This window comes from Pituophis catenifer, unplaced genomic scaffold, assembly GCF_029215685.1.
Source record: "Pituophis catenifer annectens isolate HBS135680 unplaced genomic scaffold, rPitCat1.0.hap2 SCAF_3, whole genome shotgun sequence".
In the NCBI taxonomy this organism is placed as follows: domain Eukaryota; kingdom Metazoa; phylum Chordata; class Lepidosauria; order Squamata; family Colubridae; genus Pituophis; species Pituophis catenifer.
Genome location: NW_027256883.1, coordinates 209633459 through 209661355, shown reverse-complemented (window position 1 = coordinate 209661355; position 27897 = coordinate 209633459). Strand labels below are relative to the sequence as shown.

Genomic DNA, 27897 nt, shown 5'->3' with positions numbered 1-27897 from the left:
AGCTGGGCTTCTGTTTACAGCCGTGGGACGCGGCTTGTGGCTGGGCGGGCGGGGTGAGAGTTTGGCGGCTCGGAGGGCCGGCGGAGGCGGCTGGCGCTGGAGGAACAGGTAGAGCTGCGCCGGCTGTTCTTCCTCGGGGCTCCCTCCGTCCTCGAGTGACGGCAGGCCGGGGGAGGGAGCCCCCCCTCGCTCGTGCCAGGCCCCGCCCCTTTCTGCCCCCCTAGCAACAGCCTCCCCCGCCCCTTTCTGCCCCCCTAGCAACAGCCTCCCCCCCCCCTCCCGCCCCAGCTTCTGCGGGGTGAGCCCTCTCTCCCCTTTTCCTCCGGGAGGGGAGAGGGTGGAACAGCTCTGGCGCCCCCCTGCACAGAGGTTGGACTACAGGACCCATCATCCTTGGCCAGGGTCGGTGGGGCATGATAGGAAAGGAGTTGCACTCCAGAGGGGTGCTGGGCCCAAGGCCAGGAACCAAAAGAGCCTCTCGTCTGCTGGTGATTCCCATGGTGCCCTGCATGCCATGCTGGTTGTGCACCATGGGTGGGAGGATTCCCTGCTAGGGATTCCCTTAGTACCCAGTTTGCCATCCTGGCTCTGCATCATAGGAGGTGGGATTCCCTGCTAGGCATTGCCTTTAGTGCCCCAGACTCCCATATTGGCTGTGCATTATGGGCAGGAGAGTCCCTGCTAGGAATTCCTTCCTATGGTTCCCAGCCTCCCATCCTGGCTGTGCGTCATAGGAGGTGGGATTCCCTGCTAGGCATTCCCTTTAATGCCCCAGACTCCCGTACTGGCTGTGCATTATGGGCAGGAGAGTTCCTGCTAGGGAGTCCTTCCTATGGTTCCCAACCTCCCATCCTGGCTGTGCATCATAGGAGGTGGGATTCCCTGCTAGGCATTCCCTTTAGTGCCCTAGACTCCTATACCAGCTGTGTGCATTATGGGGAGGAGATACCCTGCTAAAGATTCCCACGATGCCCAGCTTCCCATTCTAGCTGTGCATCATGGGAGGGGTGGATTCCCCACTCAGGATTCCCACAGTGCCCAGCTTGCCATACTGGCTGTGCATCGTAGGGGAGTAGTCGCCCCCCATATCTGGAAATCTCCCCTCATCCTGGTGAACCCTTCAAAGGGCGCTTGAAAAGATTAGTCTGGAAATAATGCCCTGCTGAGGTTTTTTGTGAGTTGCCCTGCAGCCTTTTCGGTATAAATTTTGACTGCTGGTTAGGATTGTTTTTCTGTGTGTCACATCTTCATCTAAGCAAGCTTCTTTTATTAGGTTAATAAATGGCTGGCAGTGAATGGGACTTTGGCGTTTCTTCTTAACAGATGTTTCTCAACCTGAGAGGCTCTCCAGATGTGGGAGATTTGGCTACCAGCATCCCCCCCAACCAGCCTTTGCTGAGGAGTCTGGGAGTTGTTCCACATATTTGGAGATCGGGGAAGGCTGGCTGGTTCACAACCATTTTGGTAGTGTAGAGCGGGGGTCTCCAAAGCTGGCTGGGGAATTCTGGGAATTGAAGTCCGCCAGGCTTAAAGTTGCCAAGGTTGGAGACCCCCTGGTGTAGATTAACATCAAGCATACGCACCAAAATTACTATCCCATTTCTCTCTCTTGAAGTAAGCCTTTGCCTTAGTTTCTTTCAAGTTTGTCTTAGTTTCAAGAAAAGATTGGACTGCCATTTGTCAGAAATGGTGTAGGGTCTCCTGCTTCGGCGGAGGGAGGGAGGGGTTGGACTAGATGACCTATAAGGTCCCTTCCAACTGTGTTAATCTGTTAATCTTTCCTGGCGATGTGTTGTTTGCTTATGGAGAAAAGATTGGCAACTTTCTTCTGCCCTATATTCAAAATACCGAACCCCCCGCCCCCCTCTCCAAAGCTTTCCCCTTATCTCGCATACTGGAGATAGGTAAATATTTATCCTGGTTTTCAATCCTCAAAAGTCCTTGTCACGGTGAAAGTGGCTGTTAATACAGTTCTTGCAACTTTTGCAACTTTTGCCTTGTGGTGATGCTTCCCTGCCGTTTCTAAAAAGTACCCCCGCAACTTTACCGGGCATTTGAAGATGATGCGTTTTCTCACGATGCCTAATCACGTGCATTCCTGTATAAAGTAGTCCTCGATTTAACGATCACAACTGAGCCTAAAATTTCTGTGGCTAAACGAGACAGTTGTTCACTGAATTTTGCCTCGTTTGAAGGTTTCCGCTGCTAAGGGAATGACTGCAGTGGTTAAAGTTAGCAACACAGGTTGTTAAGGGAATCTTGGCTTCTTCGTCGACGTTGCTTGTCAGAAGGTCACAAAAAGGAATCACACGATCCTGAGACAATGCAACCATCATTAAATATGAATCGGTTGCCAAGCATCTGAATCTTGATCATGTGATCGTGGGGATGTTGCGGTGGTATTTGTAAGTGAAAAATAGTCATTTTTTTTTTTTTCAGTAGTGGTGTATCTTTGAATGTAAGTTTAAGAAAATCCTGTATGCCCACAGACCTTGTTCAGAATGGCTAGGCAGTATCTTTTGAGTGTTTGTGCTTGGACTTTCCTTCTGAAAGTACCTTTGATTTCTCTGAAACGGGGCTGTTCGCTTTGAAAAAAAGCCAAGCGTTTCCTTTCAGAGCGAAAATCGCTTCCGTTGTTTCAGGTTGCGTCCTGCGAATATAGGTGAAGTTCTACCCCGCAACTTCATTGCTGTAAATAGAAGGAACATCTGGGCTGCCAATCCAAGGAGTAAAGTTTTGGCACTCTTGTCAATCTGCATGGAGCAAATGCCAGGCATTGTGATGGTCATATACAGCAGAAAAAGAAAACACAACAGATAATATATATATTTGGAAATCGGGCTGTCGGCTCTAGGCCCAGGCTGCAACATGAGTGTGTTGTTGTCAGAAGAAAGCTATTCATTATCCTCCACACCCTCCTTCCCCCTGGGATACACAGCCCTTCAGCGATAGGGCAACGTAGGCAGGAGTCCTTGTTTTCACTAAGTGTGCCCTGAGTTGGCTGCAAACCAATTATCTCTTGTTGTGGCTGAACAAAGCATGCAGAAGCATGCTAATAGCCCCTGTAACAAGAGAACCAGCCAGGTCAGGGAGCACGTGTCCTTTCGCATGGGGGAATCTTTGTGACTTTGAATAGGTTGCTCAGGGAAGAACGGACGGTAAATTAAAAATGAAGCCACTCGACTATTCCGAATATATGTGCTGACGGTAAGCATTAAAGCTGTAGGGAGCACCGGCAGTTGAATGCTAGAAAGAGGGGCATTGCTACTTAAATCCCATTTAGGACTCTTCATTTTGGACCGTGTTTTGCAGGATCCGTAAGAGACTGAGTGCAAATACTGGGAACCCCCATTCCTCGAGCTATAAATATTCTCCTTTATTGATATCGGTTCTTTGTTTGATTTTCTTTGAAAGCGATCCTTTTTTATTTTCACCTCTAGAAAATGGTTGTTCGATAACAAAGGGGTGGGGTTGTTTGGACTGGATGACCCATAAAGTCCTTTCCAATTGTGTTATTCTAATAAGAGAGTAGAGATAGATGGAAGGGAAGGGAAAGGTGACATATGCTTCAGAATCTTTTCAATTCGCCATCACACGCAAGTCTTTGTGGGGAAAGGTAGACTTGAAGGTATATTACATTAGACAATCGTTCATGAGGAAAGGAAAAAGCAATATCAGTTTGGTCCCGTGGTTAAGCCACCAAGCTTGAAAGCGAGAGAGAGTTCTAGCCCCGCCTTAGGCATAAAATCAGCTGGGTGACTTCAAGCCAATCACCAGGAGTCAGTGAGTTCTAGTCCCGCCTTAGGCATGAAATCAGCTGGGTGTCTTTGAACCAATGACTCTTTCTCAGCCCAAGGCACCTCACAGGTTTGATGTTCTGGAGAAAATAGGAGGAGGAAGGAGTCCTGGGTATGTTCACTGCTTTGAGTTGCTTATAAAAATAAAAATGGAATGAAGATGGATGGATGGATGGATGGATGATAGGTAGGTAAGTAGAAGATAGATAGATAGATAGATAGATAGATAGATAGATAGATAGATAGATAGATAGATGATAGATAGATAGATAGATGATAGATAGATGATAGATAGATAGATAGATAGATAGATAGATAGATAGATAGATAGATAGATAGATAGATAGATAGATAGAGATAGATGATAGATAGATAGATAGATAGATAGATAGATAGATAGATAGATAGATAGATAGATAGATGATAGATGATATAGATAATAGGTAGGTAGGTAGATGAGATGGATGGATGATAGGTAGGTAGGTAGATAGATAGAAGATAGATAAGATGGATGGATGGATGGACGGATGGACGGATGGACGGATAGATAGATGATAGATGATAGATGATAGATAGATAGATAGATAGATAGATAGATAGATAGATAGATAGATAGATAGATAGATGATAGATAGCCTTTTTGCCTATCTGGCCACTGTTCCAGGGCATCCAGCTGGCATCAGTGGCAAAAACAATATTTAAACCAGAGAGGCTGCTGAATTGATCCATCAAGGGAGCCTCCCAGCCCTATCTATACAGTCAGATGATAAAATCAACAAATCAAAGACCGGATTGAAAAGCATGGCATTCTCTGGCCCATTCCTAAAGATAGTCCGAGGTATTTTTCTGGGCCTAAATGTTGAATTTAGCTATTATCAGAAGCGTATAGGTGATGATCTGCTTATGCGATTATCTCTAGGGCAGGTATAGCTCCTGGGGAAGGTTCTGTCAGAGCCACAAATCCTTCACAGTCTCCTCATTTCAAGCCATGATTATCCCTTATCAAGCCGCTCTGCATCTGTTCATGCCCAGACAGGGAGGTCAGTTCCCAAAAATGCAGGTTTACCTCACGGATAGAGACAAGGTCCCTTCCAAGTCTGTTTTGTTACAAACCAAGCCTGCTCCGTACCTTTTAAATCTGCCAACAGGTACAGGTACTTCAACTGATGACTAGTTCTTTAGCAACTGCAGGTAGTCCTCGACTTACAACGGTTCATTTAGTGGCCGTCTGAAGTTTACAACGGCACTGAAAAAAGTGACTTATGACCGTTTTTCACACTTACGACTGTTGCAGCATCCCCGATGGTCTCGTGCTTTATATTCAGATGCTTGGCAACTGACTCACATTTATGACGGCTACAGTGTCCTTGGGGGGGGTGTCACATGATCCCTTTTTGCAACCTTCTGTCAAGCAAAGTCAATGGGGAAGCCAGATTCACTTAACAACCGTGTCACTCATTTAAGAACTACAGTGTCTCCCTTGATAAATGTGGCGAGAAAAGTCGTAATATAGGGCAAAACTCACTCTTAACAAATTTCTCAATTAACAACATAAATTTTGGGCTCGGGGTCGTAAGTTGAGGACTGCCTTTATTCAAAGTTACGGCAAAGTTACCTCAGGGCTGGTTTGCAGCCCCGATTCAAAGTTCCGACAGTCATCCCTCCATCAAACATCACATGCTTGGCAACATGGACCATGTTGGGCCATTTGTAGTGTCCTGCAGACACGTGACTCTGTTTTACGATGGTTTTGCTGAAAACTGGCACTTTCAGAGCAAATCTTTGTTCACTTAACAACCAAGGCTTAACTTAATGACACTGGATTCGCTTAATGACTTGGGTGATTCGCTTAACTATCCCTGTGAAAAGGTCATAACATCAGGTCAGCCATGTGACATGCGGTCATGCTTTATGACCATCGTGACTTACAACCGTCATGCAAGGTTCTATTACGGTCGTAGGTCAAGGACCACCTATAGTTCAGGTTCAATTCCATCTGTAGAAACTCTCTTGGTGACTTTGGGGGGGGGGAGGGGTTAAATCAAGTTTTATTGTTTTTCCCCCCAATACACAACCACATATTTTATGAAACAGAGTATTCTGTTCATATCATATCATATCATATCATATACAACTTATCATATCCAAATATATTTTACTTAGTTACAATTTCTGCCAAAGTGTTCCTTTTCCATATTTTAAATCAAATCTTAATATTTCTATTCTTATTTCTATAAATAGTATCTTCTTTCGCCCTCAAATTCTGTTTTCTCTCTTGGTGACTTCAGACCAATCATACACTTTCAGCTTATCCTACCTTATAAGATTGTTGTTATGATAAGAAACAGTTAATTCTGTTTGGCCTCCTGCAGAAAGTTTAGTGTATAAAACTAACAAAGAGGTATCTTGGTGCATGGTTTTTTTTTTTTTTTTTGGTAGTTGTTGTTTTGCAGATTATCCAAAGTCCACCTAAATACAGTACCAAGTGTTCAATAAGAACTCTGCTGAAGTGGTAATTTCCCATTTAGATTTTGCAGTGTGTTTTATTTTATTGATACAGTTTTGATATATACAAGTGGGTTATTGGTTTTCCTAAACACATGCCAAAATAAAACATGTTAAACCTGGAACTAAAAACCAGGTTGTCTTCTTCTACAAGTCTTACTAGAAGAGCAAAATACTGTAATTAAAATTCCCCTGCTCTTTTTTCCTATATGTATTATTAACAGTCTATCTAAATGCCACTTGGTATTACAAAGTGCTCGCTCATTAGAACTGGCATGAAAAAAAGAGTATGTAAGATTTTTAATGTGATACAATGACCCCAGTTAAGACAATTATTTAAGAATATTTTGGTTAAGAGGATTTCTGGCTGAAATATTGGATTTGAGGTTGCATGTGTTTTAAGGCAAGGATCCAAGCAACACTGAACACATAGCAGATTTGTATAGTAGAATTTTGTACCAATCTTTGACCTCTGTTGCCAAATTCCTATTTTCAGACTGATCAACAGATATGTGCTTTTCCATCATTTTTAATTCTTTGGGTGACCCTGTGTAATTTTAAGTGTAATTATGCATTCAATTATAAAGTCTCATTGCTACTACAGGTGGTCCTCAACTTATGACCACAACTGAGTCCATAATGTATGTTGTTAAGTGAGAAATTTGTTAATGGAATTTTTCCTCATTTTATGGCGCTTTTTTTTTGACGCATTTGTTAAGTGAATCACTGCCGTTGTTAAGTTAGTAAAACCGTTGTTAAGTGAATCTGGCTTCCCCATTGACTTTGCTTGTCAGAATGTTGCAAAAGAGGATTGCGTGACCCCGGGATGCTGCAACCGTTATAAATGTGAGTCGGTGAATCATAGGGATGACACAATACTCATAAGTGTGAAAAAGGGTCATAAACGGGTGAAATCCAGCAGGTTCTGACAGGTTCTGGAGAACCAGTAGCAGAAATTTTGAGTAGTTTGGAGAACAGGCAAATACCACCTCTGGCTGGCCTCAAAATGGGGTGGGAATGGAGATTTTGCAGTATCCTTTCCCTGCCATGCCGACCAAGCCAATGCCACCAAGCCGGTAGTAAAACAATTTGAATTTCACCACCGGTCATAAGTTACTTTTTGCAGTGCCATTGTAACTACAAACGGTCACTAAATGAACTGTTGTAAGTCAAGGACTACCTATATTCAGACATTAAGACAACTGAATTTGGGGGACTTTTGGAATGGTTGGTGTGGGAGGAGTCCATCTCCTCTACAAAGAGGTCCAGGAACAAACTTTATATACTTCAAGACTGTTTCAGGAAAAATACCATTAGTCCTCGTTTAGCAACCATAACTGGGACTAACAATGCAGTCATTAAGCAAAGCAGTCGCTAAGTGAAACCCTGACTGTGCTTTGATCTTACTTCAACTCTTCTTTGCTTTACAGACCCGTGAAGGTCATAAATTGGAGGATTAGTTGTAAAGCATTGATAACACAGATTGTCACACTTCTGTACTCTGTTCCTTCACAAAAGCACACACTGGGGGGGGGAGTGAAATGCAAGGTCAAAGGTCAGCTGGAATTCACATTTCTGTATTTCTGTGATTTTTAAGGGGAAATCTCTGGTGAGAAAGAGGGCTATAATTAACAAGGTTTGTGCGTGTGTGTTTAGTATATACAACCAATCCGCAATTGAGCCCAAAATTTCTGCAAGTGATTTCTATCCCATTTTACAACCTTTTCTTGCCACCGTTGTAAAATGAATCACAGCAGTTGTTAAGTTTGTCACACAGTTGTTAGGCGAATCTGGCTTCCCCATTGACTTTGCTTGTCAGAAGGTCGCAAAAGGGGATTGTGTGACCCCGGGACGCTAGAACCGTCATAAATATGAGTCCGTTGGCAAGCTTCTGAATTTTGATCGCGTGACCACAGGGACGCTGAATGGTCGTAAGTGTGAAAAATGGTCACAAGTCTCTCAGCCTCTTTTTTCAATGCTGTTGTAACTTCGAATGATCAATCAATTTTTATTACAATCACAGACCAGCAAATAAAAGCATTTAGAACAACAATAATAATAATAAAAAAATAAAAGAATAAAGACTACTGCAATTGGTGGTGGTTTAAGAGTGGACAGTTAAATTTTGCCTAATTTTACATAAACCATAGCAGAATTTGGCCACATTGAGAGAAACTACTTCATACTGATCGGATAACTGATGCTAAACGAACTGTCATAAGTTGAGGAGTCCCTGTATATGCCCGCAGTATCTTCTCAACTCTTCCTCCTGATGGTCGCTAACAATATGCCCCAAAGGTGCTTTTTCAGGAGGCAACTGGACTTTCTTGTTTTTTCTTTTGAAGACATTTCGCTTCTCATCCAAGAAGCTTCTTCAGCTCTGACAGGATAGTGGGGAATGGAAGGATTTTTTCTTTTGAAGACATTTCTCTTCTCATTCTAGTCACCATCCTGTCAGAGCTGAAGAAGCTTCTTGGATGAGAAGCAAAACATCGTCAAAAGAAAAAAAAGAAAGTCCAGTTGCCTCCTGAAAAAAGCACCTTTAGGACAACCATTGTGGTGACCTAGGCTTACTGAGTCATTACAAGACACAATTAGTCCCAAAAAAACCTATTTTATTGTAACACCTGAGAATTACGTTCATTCCCAGCTGAGTCCCAATTAGTTGCAACAAAAGTCCTTCGGAAGAAGTCCTTCGGCATAATCTCCAACCTTTATCTTCTTTGACACCCTGCCAAAGGCCTTACTTGGCAAAGCCCCACGGAGTTCAGAAACAAACAGGAGATGCTGACTGGAAACAGAATTAGCAACGTTGATTTCCTGCAAAAGGCCCCAAGTGCCTTTGTTTCTCTTTTAAGCCTTATGGGAGGGGCCAATAATCTCCTGGCCTTACTCCTGAGTCGTCCCTTTTGCTTTAGTTGCTCTTGCCTTCTGGCAGCTCTGCGCATGCGTGCACTAGGAACAGGCTCCTCCTGTTCCTCTGCCTCTCTGCTGTCCGACTCTGGGAGCTCCGGAGTCCACGCATCACTCCCAGATGGCCCTGGCCCCATCCGGGCCTTCCAAAGACTCCAGGACTGGCCCATGTTCCTCCCCAGCCTCCTCACTGTCCGACTCTGCTGCCAGCTCGGTAGGCTGCTGGTGGACTACAACCATGGCCTGGATGACTGAGAATCTCTACAGCAGTGATGTCAAACTCAAGGTCCAGGTGCCAGATCCGGCTCGCGGGGTGCTTAGATCTGACCCGCTGGGCCGCCCTGGAAACAGCAAAGGACCGGCCCACAATGCTTCTGCCAGCAAAAACAGAGCTCGCGAGGGCCTGGACATTGCCCCCGTGAACTCCGTTTTCGCTGGCAGAGGGTTGCAGGAGGCCGTCGCAGCTAAAAAGAGCTTGGGAGCCCGTTTTCACTGGCAGAGCGCTCGGGCCACCACAGGCGCCCCAACACGAGTGACGTCAAGCTGGCCACACCCACCCTGGTCCCCGAGGTCAAACACAACCCTGATGCGGCTCGCAATGAAATCGAGTTTGACACCCCTGCTTTACAGACTTCTCGCTAATAATACTTTTTTCTGCTTCTTCCGTGATCCAGGCTTGATTCTTTTGGAACCGGCGTGGACGATGGGAGGGGCAGTGAGCGCGGGAGAAGACAACGACGAGTTGATCGATAACCTGAAGGAGGCTCAGTACATTCGGTCGGAGCTGGTAGAACAGGCCTTCAGGGCAGTCGACCGGGCTGACTATTACCTGGAGGAATTCAAGGAGAACGCCTACAAAGATTTGGCCTGGAAACATGGGAACATCCATCTCTCTGCCCCCTGCATTTACTCCGAAGTCATGGAAGCCCTGGACCTGCAGCCTGGACTCTCCTTCTTGAATCTAGGGAGCGGCACCGGTTACCTGAGCTCCATGGTCGGGCTCATCTTGGGTGAGTTGTCTTGCGCAGCTAGTCCTCGACTTACGACCGCGGCAGAGCCCAAAATATCTGTTGGTAAGTGAGGCGTTTGTTAAGCGAGTCTTGCTCCGTTTGATCACTTCCTCGCCACCATTGTTAAGTGAATCCCTGCAGTGGTTAAGTTAGTTGTTGTTCTTGTTAGTTGCGAAGTCGTATCCGACCCATCGCAACCCCATGGACAACGTTCCTCCAGGCCTTCCTGTCCTCTACCATCCTCTGGAGTCCATTTAAGGTCACGCCGACTGCTTCAGTGACTCCATCCAGCCACCTCGTTCTCTGTTGTCCCCTTCTTCTTTTGCCCTCAATTGTTCCCAGCATTAGGCTCTTCTCCAGTGAGTCCTTCCTTCTCATTAGGTGGCCAAAGTATTTGAATTTCATCTTCAGGATCTGGCCTTCCAAAGAGCAGTCAGGGTTGATCTCCTCTAGGACTGACCGGTTGGATGGCCTTGCAGTCCAAGGGACTCGCAGGAGTCTTCTCCAGCACCAGAGTTCAAAGGCCTCCATTCTTTGGCGCTCAGCCTTCCTTATGGTCCAACTTTCACGGCCATCCATTGCAACTGGGTAAACCATCGCCTTGACTATACGCACTTTTAGGTTGTTAGTAACACAGTTGTTAAGCGAATCTGGCTTCCCTATTGATTTGGCTTGTGCGAAAGTCGCAAAAGGGGATCCCAGGACACTGCAACCGTCATAAATATGAGTCAGTTGCCAAACTTCTGAATTTTGATTACTCGAGGCTACTTAACTTACTTGGTCATAAGCATGAAAAACAGTCGTAAGTCACTTTTTTCAGTGTCGTCGTAACTTCAAATGGTCACTAAGTGAACTGTTGTCAGTCAAGGACTACCTGTATTCTGCCAAATTTTCCCTGTAAATCCTGCTTCTTGCCTCTTGAAAGCAAAATACTTTTTGCTTCTGAAGGCTAACACAGGTAGTCCTTGACTTACAACAGTTCATTTAGTGACTCCTCGAAATCACAATGGCACTGAAAAAAATGAGGTATCACCGCTTATCATATTTATAACCGTTGCAGCATCCCAGTGGCCATGGGATCAAAATTCGGACGCTTGGCAACTGACTCATAGTTACGACGGTTGCACTGTTCCCCTTTTGCAACCTTCTGAGAACCAGCCAACAGGGAAGCCAGATTCACTTAACAACTGTGTTACTAACTTAATAACGGCAGTGATTCATTTAACAGCCGTGGCAAGAAAGTGGGGCAAAATTCACTGAACAACTTTCACATAGCAACAGAAATTTGGGGCTCAATTGCGGCCGTAAACCGAGAACTGCCGGTAATAGAGTGGGCACTGCTAGGATGCAAGTATTATTGCTTATTTCCACAAAACAGAGTTTTTTCACTCAAGAAGCTTCTCTGCCAAACGAGGAATAGGCTTTTGTGGCCTATCTATGGGGAAGACTGTGAGGGAATTACCATTTTTTCTGCATCGGTTCCGTATTCCCATGTGCCGCCATCGCATCCTTCCTGCCTAGCTTCAGTTGTCAGTTTAAACCAGGGGATTTTTCTAGCATGAACACGAGTCGCTGTGACCTTCCTCCCACTTTGGAACAAAATAAATACTCAGCACTATGTTGGATTAGTATCCTGCGGGCGAACTGTTAGCACTGCTGTATTTTATAGCTCCCTCAACTCACTGTAAAAGTATTTTACAGTTCTCAAAAGCCCTGGTCCTTTGAGGAGCTGCAGGAAGTTTCTTTTTCCCCAGTTTGAATCGGCTTTAGGTCCTAAAAATAACTATTAGAGAATATTTCCTAGCTGGCTTCGATTGGGGTCCTCTGCCCCCTTTCCCATATTCTGTAAAGTGTTTGTTGGTCTATTTCTTGCTTACTTTTTTTTGAGTATCTAGGCTTCTGCATCTTAGTTCAGCTGCCTCAGCTGTGTCACACTTCTTAAAATGTTATTCTGCAGTGTTGGGTTCGCATTGACACCGTTAATTCCGAAACCACTCAGACCTGGGAATAGGATAGGATAGGATAGGATAGGATAGGACAGGATAGGACAGGACAGGACAGGACAGGACAGGACAGGACAGGACAGGACAGGACAGGACAGGACAGGACAGGACAGGACAGGATAGGATAGGATAGGATAGGATAGGATAGGATAGGATAGGATAACAGAGTTGGAAGGGACCTTGGAGGTCTTCTAGTCCAACCCCCTGCTTAGGCAGGAAACCCTACACCGCTCCAATTTCCAGTGTTGGAGCATTCACAACTTCTGGAGGCCAGTTGTTCCACTGGTTAATTGTTCTAACTGTCAGGAAATTTCTCCTTAGTTCTAAGTTGCTTCTCTCCTTGATGAGTTTCCACCCAGTGCTTCTTGTTCTACCCTCAGGGGCTTTGGAGAATAGCTTGACTCCAGTGGTGAAATGTAAAATTTGTTACTACCGGTTCTGTGGGCGTGGCTGAAGAATTCCATTTCCCCACCATCCAGTCAGAGCTGAAGAAGCTTCTTGGATGAGAAGCGAAACACCTTCAAAGAAAAACCAAAAAAGTCCAGTTGCCCTTGCAGGAAAAAAGCACCTTTGGGACAAGCATGACCTGGATGACTTGAGAATCTCCAAGTCATCACCTTTATTTCTTTATTAAAGAAATAAAGAAACTGGTCTAAAAGGGCAAATAGCAGGCATCCCTGTCCAGGATGATGGGAGTGTTCTTAGTGGTTCCTTAATTGGGCTGTTGTTTACTGTTAGCTTGCTTGTCTGCCAGAAAACAACCAAACTCGGAGAGCACCAGGGACCCCACAGTTCAACTCTGAGCTACAAATATTCTCTTCTGTGAATATAAATCAGGGGTCTCCAAACTCAGCCCCTTTAAGATTTGTGGACTTCAACTCCCAGAATTCCTCACCCAGCCATGCCTGGGTTTTTTTTCTCCTAGAACCTAGAGCGGAGAGATTGCAGAGGAAGGGATTACAAGAGAGTAAACAGGCTACAGCAGAGAGGTTGCAGAAGAAGGGATTACAAGAGAGCAATCAGGCTATAGTGGATCGACATATCAAAAAGGAATGCATTAGTTCCAGGGAATTCTGGGAGTTGAAGTCCACAAGTCTTAAAGGGGCCAAGTTTGGAAACCCCTGATATATGTAAATGTATAGTATATGCATGTAATGCTTTTGATGGCTTTAAGTTCCTTCCACAGGCTAGGCTAAAATGAATTTCTCCGTCTTGCAGAAATACATCATTTTCTTCGCTTATTGCGGAAATCAGGGAATGGCAGCCATTGTGTTAGCCAGGTGCCTGGATGTCTCATTTAATTTCCCTGAAACCTCTTAGCAGATGTTCGTTCTGTAGATCCAAGATGTTATCCTAGTAGATTCTGAAACGTTAATGACTTGGATTTGGGGTTGTTAAGATTGAGTCCCCTAATTCGATGCCTTCAGCAGAGAAAACCTGCAGCCATTGCTTGTCTGAATCATTAATTGTTGTTTTGCCCTACTTTGTATGTCAGCACAAGCCAGCAAAACAGGTCTGGGTGACCTGTGGATCCTCCCTGCGCGCAAACATCTGCAGAGGTTATTACGAAAGTACTAAAAGCACATTCAAAACCTAAGAATGTCGTCTGTGCTGCACGAAAAGAGCCAACCCGTTTCAGTCTCTCTATTCAGGTTAAGCAAAGTGAGAAAAAAAACTAAAGAAAAGCTAACGGTTAAAAGCCACTTTCTACTACTCCTTGTGTATAACAATCCCATCAGTAAACGGTGCGCTAAAGAAGAGTTTCTAGAATCTAGAGGAATGTTTAGGATCTTTATAAATATTCTACGAAACTGAAGATAAGGTGAATACTGGGTAGTCCTCAATTTATGCCTCTAGAAAGAGTGCAGAGAAGAGCAACAAAGATGATTAGGGGACTGGAGCAGGGGTGGGTTCTACTTACCTTTACTATCGGTTCGTAGTGGGGTCACGGGCGCGCGCGCGCTTTGCTTGCACACATACGCGTTCTTCTTCACATGCGCAGAAGCGTTTTGATGGGGTCGGTGGGCGGAGCCTCCCGCTGGTTTTACTACCGGTTCTATAGAACCGGTGTGAACCGGGGGCAACCCACCACTGGACTGGAGGCTAAAACATAGGAAGAACGGTTGCAGGAACTGGGTATGTCTACTTTGATGAAAAGAAGGACTAGGGGTGACATGATAGCAGTCTTCCAGTATCTCAGGGGCTGCCACAAAGAAGAGGGAGTCCAGCTATTCTCCAAAGCACCTGAAGGTAGGAGAAGAAGCAATGGGTGGAAACTAATCAAGGAGAGAAGCAATTTAGAACTAAGGAGAAATTTCCTGACAGTGAGAACAGTTAATCAGTGGAATAGCTTACCTTCAGAAGCTGGTGACACTCCAACATTGGAGATTTTTAAGAAGAGATTGGACAACCATTTGTCTGAAATAGTATAGAGTTTCCTGCCTAAGCAGGAGGTTGGACTAGAAGACCTCCAAGGTCCCTTCCAACTCTGTTATTCTATTCTATTCTATTTCTGTATTTCTATATTTCTATATTTCTGTTCTGTTCTCTTCTCTTCTGTTCTCTTCTGTTCTATTCCCATTCCATTTTCTATTCTATTCTATTCTATTCTATTCTATTCTATTCTATTCCATTCCATTCCATTCCATTCCATTCCATTCCATTCCTTATTCTATTCTATTCTATTCTATTCTATTCTATTCTATTCTATTCTATTCTATTCTATTCTATTCTATTCTATTCTATTCTATTCTATTCTAACCACGATTGAGCCCAAAATTTCTGTTGCTAAGCAAAACATTTGTTAAATTAATTTTGCCTCATTTTACCTCATGTCTTATTACAGGTGTTATGTGAATCACTGAAATTGTTATGTTGGTAACCCAGTTGTTAAATGAACCTGGCTTCCCCATTGACTTTGCTTGTCAGAAGGTCGCAAAAGGAGATCCCATGACCCGTGACATTGCGACCATCATAAATATGAGTCAGTTGCCAAGCATCCAAATTTTGATCATCTGACCATGGTCGTAAGTGTGAAAAATGGTCATCAGTCACTTTTTTCAGTGCTATAAACTCAGATGCTATCAATAGGAGATTTTTAAAAATCAAAATGAAGAGGAAGTTTAAAAACAAATGTACCAGAATTTACTGATTTCAGAAATGTTTTTAAAGAAATGTTTAGTGTTTTAAAATGAATTTTTAAAAAGTGTGTTTTTTTCCCTTTAAGGTTAAAGGATCTGAAAGAATATAATATTAATATATTATTTGTTAATATAAATGGTGATTGTTTATAAGTGCAAACAAATATTTATTATTTCCACAGTAAGAAAGAAAAAGCAAAGATGGTTAAATTGATTATTCAAAGAAGAGAATATATTACGCTTAAATGAAACTTGATTTTGGTTTTCCTGATTAGATAGATATGCTACTAAAGAAATGGCTGGTTCTATATTAATGTGCAAAAGTAAAAAGTTGAGGCTGTAATATTGTTATCTTCTACTGTGCTAAAAAGAGTCGGAAGTCAACGCCTTTTTTTCCTTTTTCCCCTTTTACCTCACATTTTCTCTTCCCTTCCCCTCGTTTCCCATTATTTCTATTTTCTTTTGTATTTTACATTTTGATAAACTAATAAAATGTGAAGCTATAAAAAAAATAAGAAGAAAAATATCAAAATCATATTTTCTGCATCTGTCTTTTTTTCCCCTCTCTCTGTGTCATCATCTTCCATTTCCTCATTGCTTGATTGGCTTTTCCAGTGAAATACAAAGAATTTTCCCTTGTCCTTGTTAGTTATTCCATATAGGTAATCCTTATCTTGTGACCATTGTGTCTCTTAACAACCGTGTGATTCACTTAGCCCCTGCAGGTTGTAAAATCGGAGGCACCTCACTTAACAGCCACCTTGCTTTGCAGTGGACATTTTGATCGTAAGTCGAGGACTACCTGTACTATCCCAAAGATGCTTTTCAAAAGGCAACTGGACTTCCTTGCTTTCTTTTCCTTTGAAAACATTTCTCTTCTCATCCAAGAAGCTTCTTTTTGGACCGTGAACTTGTCTTCTGGGGTGTTGGCTATTCCTGCCAGTTTAGTATCATCTGCAAATTTGATGAGTTCCCCTTCTATTCCCTCATCTAAGTCATTTATAAAGATATTGGAGAGTAACTGGGCCTAAGACGGAGCCTTGTGGTACCCCACTGCTTACTTCTCTCCATGTGGATGTAGAACCATTAAGGACTACTTGTTGAGTACGGTTTGTCAGCCAGCTACAAATGTTGTCTATTCCATATTTTTCTAATTTACCAAGAAAGTAGATTGTGGTCTACCTTGTCTAATGCCTTACTGAAATCTAAATACAGTAGTGGCCAAAATTGTGGAAACCTTTTGGGAAAAGTGTATTTTTGAGGTTTGATGGCTAGTAACACCACTTTTTTTGGAGTTTCAAGATAATCCTATTCCACTGCTGGAATGGCCTGGGAATAGCCCAGACCTGAACCCAATTGAAAATCTGTGGAGCCGACTAAAGAAACTTATTAGTCAGAAGCGACCCAGCAATAAAACCCAGTTAATAGAAGCCATCATTCAATCTTGGTTTCACATTATAACAGCTGCAGAACTCAAAGACTTGGTTCACTCCATGGGAAGATGGTGTAAGGCCGTAATTCATGCTAAAGGTTACTCAACTAAGTATTAACTGACGTGTTAATTTTTATATATCTCGTTTTTTCTACGTGTTTCACTTTTCTTCTTTATACTTTAACTGCTGTTCTAATAGCAAATCCTTCATAAAAATTAGTGCATTACATTCTTAATTAAATTATCTTTCCATTGATATATAATTTTATGGTACTAATGCAAAAAAAAGTGGTGTTATTAGCTAGTTTTAGAAAATGCTGTACACTTTGCCCAAAATTTTTCCACAATTCTGGCCACTACTGTATACTATGTCCACAGCATTTCTCCAGTTTACTGATTAAGTGACTTTATCAAACAAAGAGATAAGATTGGTTTGGCATCATCTGTTTTTTAACAAACCCGTGCTGGCTACTAGTTATAACTTTATTTGGCTCTAGTTGTTCACAGATCTGGGTTGTTTTTTTTTTAATTATCTTTTCCAGGATCTTCCCAGGTACTGTTTTTATCCATTACATAGTTCAATTCTCCTAGGAAATAAAACTAAAGAATTTATTTATACATGGCTTTAAATGAGTACCTGCCCATTATAGGCCAGTGAAATTGCAATAACACTGCCTTAGTTTGACTTTCAAGCTGGGAGGAACTGGTTGAACTCAGTCTGCCTTTTACAACTGTCTTCTTTGCATTCCTTAAACATCTAGGTCCTTTTGGAATAAACCATGGCGTTGAGCTTCATGCGGATGTTATAGAATATGCAAAGCAGAAACTGGACTTCTTCATCAGAACAAGTGACAGCTTTGACAAGTAAGATGAGAAGGTCGCTTAGGTTGCATTAAAGCAGATTTTCAGAAAAAGTCCTACCCTTCAGATAGTCATTCCTCGTTCTAGAAGGAAGGGAACCCAAGGTAGGCATACGTAATCCTCATTCAGCAGCCACTTGTTCAGCAACCCAACTAAGCCAAAAAACCCCACTCTTTCGGTTCTGAAAGAGCTGGCTTTGTTCTCAGGGTTGTGTTTATAGTGGACCCCTGTAATATGTTTATTTTTCTTTTTGCTGTTATGGCTGTTTTTGTGTGGGCGGTTATTGTATGTGGGATGACCAGGTCTTATTTTCTTTTGGATCTCAAAATAGGCACTAGGGCTTATTTTCCATGTCTGGGAGGCCCACTTCTTCTGCTTGCATGCGGCGGGGCAGGAGGCTGTGCAGTATGCCAGTGCCACCATTATGAGGCGGGGGAATGGAACTGCCCCATGCATCCGCACTGGCTTACACCAGGGCCTCTGCAGCAAGGCTACCCATGCCTTGAGACCTGCCTCGTCTCGCAGCAGTGACTCTAGCAGCCACGTCCAGCAGGACCCTGCATGACCGCCAGCCCATTTCTTCTGCTTGCTCACGGCCACAATAGAACAGGAGGCCAAGCAATGCACCTCTGCCACGAGGTGAGGCAGATGTCGTGGGTGGCCAGGCTGCGGGGGCCCTGAGGTAAGCTGATGCAGGGTGTATTGGGCACCACCCCACCTCAACTCATGGCTGTGGCACTGTGAGCAACCAGACAGACTGGGCACAGGCTCTTAAGTAGGGCTTATTTTGGGGGTAGGGCTTATATTAGGTGCATGCCTAAAACATGCTAGGGCTTATTTTGGGGATAGGCCTTATTTTCAGGGAAACGGTATAAGCTGGCCAAGGTCTTTGGAGGGGGCCAGTTATAACAGATCTGGAGATAATAGCACCATAAAGAGAGGTAAATGATAGATGAGCACTGCAGGTTATGGGTTCTGTGGCTTTCAAGTGCCAGTCCTCTGTGGCTTTCTTTGCTTTTTCCCAGTTGGGAAGGGTTAGTAACTAGGATACTGTGAGTTCTAGTCCTTCCTTTAGGCATGGAAACCAGCTGGGTGACTTTGAGCCAATCACCAGGAGATTGTGAGTTCTAGTCCCACATTAGGCATGTAAGATGGCTGGGTGACTTTGGGCCAATCACCAGGAGACTGCAAGTTCTAGTTCCACCTTAGGTGAGGTGACGGTGGGCCAGTCCCACTCTCTCAGCCCACCCATCCTTACAGGGTTGTTGTTGTTGCGGGGACTGGGAGGAGAAGAAAGGAGTATTTATTAGGATACATTCGCCATCTTGAGTTATTTGTAAAAGGTGAGAGGTTAAAAAAAAAAATCTAAACTAAAACTGAATTCTAATGGCGTGTTGAAAGTCTCAGTCACAACCCACCTTCCTTCCTTCCGAGGTTTGAGTTTTGCGAGCCGTCCTTTGTCTCTGGGAACTGCTTAGAAATCTCTCCAGAATGCTCTCAATACGACCGCGTCTACTGTGGAGCCGGCGTCCAGAAGGAACACGAAGATTACATGAAGAACTTGCTGAAAGTTGGGGGGATTCTTGTCATGCCCCTGGAGGAGAAGGTTTGCTGGTGGGATGGGCGCCTTCTATTGTCTCCGATAAATTTTGAGTTCAGTCAATTCCATAAAGAGCGGGCTCGATATCCAAGAAACAAATGAAAGGGCACCACTGAGATTAAACTGATCTGAGGTAGCTGGGGGATGGAGACAGGAGTGGGATTGAAAAATTTTAGCAACCGGTTCTCTGCCCGGTGTGTGCGTGCATGTGGGGGGACGGAGTTGTGTTTGGTGATTTCTGCTGCAGCACACGTTTCACCTTCTGCTTTTGTCATTCCATGCAGCTGACGAAGATTACTCGAACAGGCCCTTCCGCCTGGGAGACCAAGAAGATCTTGGCTGTTTCCTTTGCTCCTCTAATCCAACCCAACCATTTAGATTCAGGGAAGTCCAGACTGGTTCATTTGCGTAAGTCGGCCACATCTACCCGTCTCTGTTTATGTGTTGATTCGCTCCATTTTGAAGATTGGGTCTAGTGCTTGAGCCTAGAAACCAGGAGACTGTGAATTCTAGTCCCGCCTTAAGCATGAAAAGTAGCTGGGGGACTTTGGATCAATCACCAGGAGACTGTGAGTTCTAGTTCCATTTTAGGCATGAAAGGCAGCTGGGGGACTTTGGGTGAATACCAGGAGACTGTAAGTTCTAGTCCTGCCTTAAGCATGAAAGCCAATTTGGTGACCTTGAACCAATCACTGGGAGACTGAGAGTTCTAGTCTGGATTTAGGCATGAAAGGCAGTTGGGTGACTTTAGGTGAATACCAGGAGACTGTAAGTTCTATTCCCGCCTTAAGCATGAAAAGTAGCTGGGGGACTTTGGATCAATCACCGGGAGACTGTGAGTTCTAGTCTGGATTTAGGCATGAAAGGCAGTTGGGTGACTTTGGGTGAATACCAGGAGACTGTAAGTTCTAGTCCCACCTTAAGCATGAAAAGTAGCTGGGGGACTTTGGATCAATCACCGGGAGACTGTGAGTTCTAGTCTGGATTTAGACATGAAAGGCAGTTGGGTGACTTTGGGTGAATACCAGGAGACTGTAAGTTCTAATCCCATTTTAAGCATGAAAAGTAGCTGGGGGACTCTGGATCAATCACCGGGAGACTGTGAGTTCTAGTCCCGCCTTAGGCATGAAAGGCAGTTGGATAACTTTGGCTCCCTTTCCATCAGCCTAACCCACCTCACAGGGTTGTGGGGATAAATAAGAGGAGGGAGGAGTATTAAGAATGTTGGCTGCCTTGAGTTATTTATAAAAAATAATAAAGGCAGGTTATAAACAAGCACATCAATAAATACACAGTGTACCCACCACTTGTTCCATTGCTATAATGGGCTGGATTGTTTGGCTCAGGGGTCTCTAACCTTGGCAACTTTAAGACCTGTGGACTTCAACTCCCAGAATTCCTCAGCCAGCTATATAACATTCAATTTCCATCAAACTGTGTGTGATCTGGATACAGTTATTTTTAAACAATTATAATCCACATATTAGTTGTATTCATCACCATAATAATAATATAATATAATATAATATAATATAATATAACAATAATACTTAACATCATCTTTTTTAACAACTCTCCACATTAATATTTCCTCTTTTTATATCTCCTCCTTTCTAACTTCTTTTTCTATTGTCTAGCTATTGATAAAATACATCCCAAATAAAAAAATATTCAATTTCTTCTTTATCCTTAATAGTGAGTGTTAGTCTATCCATTTCTGCGCATTCTAATATTTTCTTAATTACATTCCCCTCGGATGGAATCTCATCATTTTTCCATCGTGCAAATACAATTCTAGCTGCGGTCAATATATGCAAGGCCAGATATATAATCTTTTTCTCATATTTTTCCGGTAGAATGCCCAACAAAAATACCTCTGGTTTCAAGTCTATATGTTCCTTTATCATTTTTTCCAACCAAGTATGTATTTTCATCCAGTATTTTTTAGCTTTTGGGCGTGACACACAAGGGAGGTGGGGAAAAGGGGTACCGTAAATTTTACAGCCCCTTTTCTCCACACCCTCGCCCTTAGGAATCCTCACCTCTGTTCTGGGATCATTAGCAAGGGGAAAATCAACTTTTGCTCATCCGAAAAGAAGAGATTGCAAGAGAGTTAAGTAAGCACACGATGGGGAATATGGAAAGGAATGCCTCCATTGGCTATTTGCTTAATATGCTGCGGGGCCAATTGGGATGCAAAAGGAAGCCTTTAATCTGAAACATGATGAAACTTCAGAATTCCTCAGCCAGCTATATAACATTCAATTTCCATCAAACTGTGTGTGATCTGGGTACAGTTATTTTTAAACAATTATAATCCACATATTAGTTGTATTCATTACCATAATAATAATATAATATAATGTAATAATAATATAATATAATATAATATAATATAATATAATATAATATAATATAATATAATATAATATAATATAATTAATATAATATAATTAATATAATATAATATAATATAATATAATATAATATAATATAATATAATATAATATAATATAATATAATATAATATAATATAATATAATAATATAATATAATATAACATAATATAACATAATATAACTTTTTGTTTTTTCTGTGAAGGCGTTTCACTTCTCATCCAAAAAGCTGCTTCAGCTCTGAAATTCCCCACCATCCCAGTCAGAGCTGAAGAAGCTTCTTGGATAAGAAGCGAAACGTCTTCAAAGAAAAACCAGAAAGTCCAGTCGCCTCTTGAAAAAAAGAAAAAAAGCACCTTTGGGACAACCGTGACCTGGATGACTGACTACGCCTCCATAGATACTCCGCTAGTCCTTGCCAACTCTTTCAAGGCTCGTTCAGCCAGTGCTGTGCAAAGACATTTCCATGGTCGTGTGGCCAGCATGACATCGCAGAGCGCTGTGACCTTCCCACCGAAGCGGCACCTATTTACAATAGTGGCCAAAATTGTGGAAACCTTTTGGGAAAAGTGTATTTTCTAAAACTAGCTAATAACACCACTTTTTCTTTTCTTTTTTGAGTAGTACCATAAAGTTATATATCAATTGAAAGATAATTGAATCAAGGACGTAATGCAATAACTTTCATGAAGGATTTGCTATTAGAATAGCAGTTACAGTATAAAGAAGGGAAGTGAAAGACGTAGAAAAAACGAGATCTACAAAAATTATCACCATGTCAGTTAATACTTAGTTGGGTAACCTTTAGCATGAATTACGGCCTTACAATGTCTTCCCATGGACTGAACCAAGTCTTTTAGTTCTGCAGCTCTTATCATGTGAAACCAAGATCGAATGATTGCTTCTATTAACTGGGTTTTATTGCTGGGTCGCTTCTGACTAACAAGTTTCTTAAACAGATTTTTAATTGGGTTAAAGGTCTGGGCTGTTCCCAGGCCATTCCAGCAGTGGAATAGGATTATCTTGAAACTCCAAAAAAAAAAAAAAAGTGGTGTTATTAGCCATTAAACCTCAAAAATACACTTTTCCCAAAAGGTTTCCACAATTTTGGCCACTATTATATCTGTTTAGGACTGGGCCTATTTCAGGCAGCAGGAAGCCAGGGAAGAGGGTCAGATTACATGACAGCCATTATTACAGTAACTCCTTGATGACGATTGCTCAGGTGATCTCATTATGTCCTTCCTCCTTTGGAAGATGTCCTAGAGACCAATCAGCTCTCTGTTCTTGCTAGACATAGCATCCAAGTGGCCTCCAGGACCTTGATCAGATTGCTGTCCTTTTTTTGATGGTTTTAATTTCTGTAGAGTCCTTGCCACTCTCTGAGCCAGACATCTCAATCTGTCTATTGACAAAATCTGTCCATTCCAAAAGGCCACTTTGCTTGGATCTGGGCACAAAGAGGTAGTAATAAAGGAGAATATTTGTAGCTCAGGGTTGACACGAAGGGTTCTTTGCGCTCTCTGGGCTTGCTTGTTTTCTCGCAGACATTGCATGACCCAACTAGGTAACATCATCAGTGCTAGAAGGGAGTGGGGGTTTGCTCTCTGCATATATACAAGGGGCTTGCCTTATCAGTGTTGGTGGGAATGTTCTTGGTAGTTCCTTGATTACGTTTGGTACAAATCACTTGTATATAAAAAGAGAGCATCCCCACTTCCTTCTAGAGCAGGTAATGTTACAGTCAGAACAATTAATCAGCGGATTGGCTTGCCTTCAGAAGTTTTGGGTGCTCCATCACTGGAGGTTTTTAAGAGGAGATTGGACAGCCATTTGTCCGGAATTTATTTTTATTATTTATTATGAAATGTATTGCTTACCAATGTCGTATCCAATGTCTCTGGTTATAGGAATGGTAGAGGAACTCCTTCTTGAGCAGGGATTGGACTAGAAGTCCTCCAAGGTCTCTTCCAACTCCATTATTCTGTTAGTTTCCTAATGACATGTCTGCAAGAAAACCCCAAGCTCAGAGAGCACCAAGCGTCCAACATTTCAACCCTGAGCTACAGAGATTCTCTGTAGGGGACTGGAGGCTAAAACAGACGATGAACGGTTGCAGGAACTGGGCCTGGCTAGTCTAGTGAAGAGAAGGACCAGGGGAGACATGAGAACAGTCTTCCAATATTTGAGGGGCTGCCACAGAGAGGAGGGGGTCAAGCTATTTTGTACAGTACCCAAAGGCCAGACAAGGAATAATGGATGGAAACTGATCAAGGAGAGATTCAACCTAGAAATAAGGAGAAATTTTCTGACAGTGAGAACAGTCAACTAATGGAACAGAAGTTGCCTTCGGAAGTTGTGGGAGCTTCATCCCTGGAGAATTTCAAGAAGAGACTGGACTGCCATTTGTCAGAAACGGTGTAGGGTCTCCTGCTTGGGCGGGGGGTTGGACTAGATGATCTATAAGGTCCCTTCCAACTCTGTTAATCTGTTAAACATCTGTTCTATCAGTTTAGTTTCTTCTAACCCAGTGGTTCCCAACCTTTTTTTGGCCATGCCCCACCTAAGCATCTCTAAAATCCTTATGGCCCAGCCCCCCGTGACATATAATTCTTACTTTACTCAAAAAGTGAACTCTACTCACACGGAGGAAGCCTAAAAGGCCATTAATTTGGTTTAAACAAGGTTCAAATTGCCCCCATTAAAAATCAAATTGCCCCCCTCCATGGGGTGTGGGCCCCTAACCCTAACCACTGTTCTAACCCGAGCCAGGTATAATTTCTGGCTCCAAGGCGGATTCCCTCACCTGTTCCCTTCTCCTCTTTCCCGTTTCCAGCCCCGGTGTCAGTTCGCAGCCTACAGGACCTGGCTCGCATCGCCATCCGCAGCACCATTAAAAAGCTGATCCATCAAGAAACAGCCAGCAAAAACGGAAACGGCCTCCGAAACCCACCGAGGTTTAAACGGCGGCGTATCCGGCACCGCCGGATGGAAACCATCGTCTTCTTGGACAAAGAGGTCTTTGCGAGCCGGATCTCCAACCCTTTGGAGGATAATAATTGTGAGGAATTGGAAGAAGATTGCAGGGAAGAGGTGGAGAAACCTATGCCGGAACTGAAGCCCGAACCGGCTACAAACACCTTGAGAGAAAAAATACTCGGCCTGCCTCTCCCCGATCCTTTGAAATATTATCTGCTTTATTATAGAGAGAAATAGGAGCCTTGGGAAGCCGATCGTCAGGGAGGGAAGCAGGACAATAAAACACTCAGCAGGGCTGACAAACACAAGGCCACTTGCTTGCCTTTTCACACAAACCACCCGAGTGTGCTGAGAGCTAAACGGGGGGTACACGGCTGCCAGGAATTTAAAAATAATGGGATAGCCTCTTTTTTTCCCACCACCCCCAGATCCTTTCCCTTGATTTGTGCGCTCCGGTTTTGTCCTAAGCAGAACTTCCTTGGTGGGGAAGAGAGTGCGGCAAGCCGATCCCGTATATCTGACGGAAGTGAGGGGTTTCATGCCGGTTTAAAAAAAAAAAAAAAAAAACCCTGAAAGGGAAATCACACATTTGCTGAAATATTTGTGAATATCTCCACTGTTTGTTTGTTTGTTTGTTCGTTCGTTCCTCTCTCTCTCTCTCTTCCAGGAAGCAGTTTCGGGAATTAGTTTGACGGGACCCAAATGCCTCGGGGGGAAAAAAACCCCCAGAAAATCGTTGCGTTGAATTGGACCCGCTCAGTTCTGGCATCTACAACAACAACCCACTGGAAAAATAAAATAAATATAAATAAATCTTTTATCGGTGAGTGGGGCTCGGAGGCTGGCCTCAGCTGAACCCACTAGGGCTGCCTTCCCATCAGATGTTTAAACAGAGCTTTTGCAAGAAGGGGAACGATTCCCCAGACGACGACGATCTGGGAAAAAAAAAAAAAACCCAGAAGAGATTCTCCTGTATGATTAAAAAAAGGAGAGAGAGAGAAAAAAAAGGCCACTTGCGGCTTAAGCAAGGACGGTCAAATCACGACTTCTTAACGCTGCAGAAGTCTTGACTTTTTTCATAGGCTCGCCTGAAGATTGGCTGGGATTTATCATTCCCCACACGGATTTCAGGTGATGAAGAAGGAGACGAAAACAAGAGAAGGAAAACAGTTCCTTCAAACCAACCGAAGGTCTTTTTTCCGAAGGTCTCTTATCAATCAAGTGTGTCACGGAGAGAAAATCGGGCACCTTGTTTGAATTCAGGTAGTTAGTCATCCAAACAGGAAGCCTCTGGAGAAAACAACGAGTGGGTGGGTGGGCTCTTGTGTCTTTACCCCACCACCCCAAGGTCTTCTGCTTTAGCAGAAAGGCTAAAAACTCATGTTAGGCTCCCTTTCCCCCTCTCTTTTTTTTTTTTTATAGCAGCTGCTTTGAAAACATGGCACAAGGTTTCTTAAATGTCCCGTAACACACAAATCCTTCTTCTGGAAAGTAGATTGGTTTTGGGGTTGGGATTTAGAGTGAGCAGAAGCAGGAACTCTCATTAAAATTTTAGGGATTTTTTTCTCTTCCCCGCCCCCCCTTTCAGCTGAAATATTGGACAGAAAAACCCGATATTCCCCAAGGGGGACCCGAAGATAGTTTTCAGTTTGCTTTAGATTTCCTGTGGAACGTTTTAACTTCATTTAACTTCTCAGTGTTCGCGGTTTGGCTGCTTTTAAGTTAGAAAACAGTGAACCAGAGGTTGATATTATTATTATTTTTTTAATTTTAAGCTGAAATGCAGGCCAAAAAGAAAAACACCACCCCATTTTTAGCTCTGGCAAAGCAACTCTCCTCGTTCTGAATTAAAGCGACGATGTCCTGTGGGCTTACCGGGAGCCGAATAAACCTGTGCTTTGTGATTATTCCCATCAGGGGAGAGACCCCGGCCCCTTAGTCTAGTAGGCACTGCATGTGAAATGTTGCGTTCCATGTTGTGTCATCTGAAGCTTTGCGTCAACCATAGCAAACGATCATTTTGTAGAGCTCTGTTCTCGGTAATGCAGTTAACTGTGCTGAATTCCTTCGGTATCTTTTCATTTTGCTCTGAACGATGCTGTTAATTGTTCGACGCTCCGTATCGCTTTTCTTCGACAGAGTCGGTCTGTTGGGCCTTTTGGGCTGTCCTCATCTTGGGTGAGTGGCCCATCAAGTTTGACCTCATAGGTGTCTTCTTCCCTGTGGTCAGGCTCAAGTTTTAATTGTCCAGAATGCAAGTTTTATCAAAGAACCTATGAAATTCTTCTCTGCGACTTGGGTTTAATCTTCACGTTTAGTTCAGTAAACGTTCTTCTTTTGGTGTTAATAAATTCTGACCCCAAAGAGGCATTCTTTTCATCAACTTTACTTCTTTCCACTTGTTCTTGAGTTGTTTCTTTTTCTTAAGAGCGAACGATCAGAGTTTTATGGTGTAAAGGTTTTTCTTCATCATCTCCTTTGTTAAAAACAATCTAAGAATTCTTTTTTTCTTTTTTCCAGCACTTAGAAAAAACAAAACAAAAAAAAAAAACCAAGGATCTTATGGAGCCTTTTCTCTTGTTTGGGGTGAAAGATAGCAAGATTTGCAAGCCGTTGTGATTTGTTCAGTTGTCGTTTTATCAATATACGAAGGTAGAAAAAAAATGTGTGTTTGGGTGACAGCATAACTGTGAAATAACATAGGCTTTAACATTGTAAACAGAAGAGGAATTGTCAGTGTGGTATTCCTACACACCAGCATACACACACACTCACAGGTTAATCCGGTCAGTGTGTTTTAGCAAACTAACGTGGCCTGTGACATCTGTTCTGCAAAATATATATATCGCAGTTCCCTCCAATGTTTATTGTTTTCCAGTTTCACATAAGCATTCTTTTTTTTTTTGGGTAGCTTTGGATAGAATCGCCATGTTGTACCCTTACAATAAAAAGGTTTTGCTTTCCTAAGGTAGTTGAAGATGTAAATAGCTTAGAGATTAAGATTGGGAAAGGAAAGTTAACTTCTGGAGCATGGAGACCATTGGAAAGAAAGTGGTTTCAAAAATACAGATTTTTATCAAAATACCTGTCTGTGTCAAATAAAAATGGTTCCACCTTAAGCGAGCGGTAGTGTCGATGCTTTGTCCTAGGGATACGTTCTCCTGCAAGTTCCTTCCATTGTTCTCACAGTCATTTTCAGAATGGACCTTCAGAGTAAGACGGGGGATGGCCTGGTTATGGTGAGAAAGCTTAGAAAGAGCT

The 27897-nt window shown here is 43.0% G+C and overlaps 1 protein-coding gene across 1 annotated transcript; it reads left to right on the top strand.

Moving 5' to 3' along the window:
* The first annotated feature begins 26 nt into the window (after nt 1-26).
* PCMTD2 (protein-L-isoaspartate (D-aspartate) O-methyltransferase domain containing 2) lies at nt 27-27755 on the top strand. Its single transcript, XM_070941815.1, has 6 exons — nt 27-108; nt 9890-10225; nt 17562-17664; nt 19096-19267; nt 19546-19669; nt 24494-27755. Exons 2-6 carry the CDS (start codon nt 9919-9921, stop codon nt 24871-24873), a joined length of 1086 nt encoding a protein of 361 aa, XP_070797916.1. The 5' UTR covers nt 27-108; nt 9890-9918; the 3' UTR covers nt 24874-27755.
* The last annotated feature ends 142 nt before the right edge of the window (nt 27756-27897 follow it).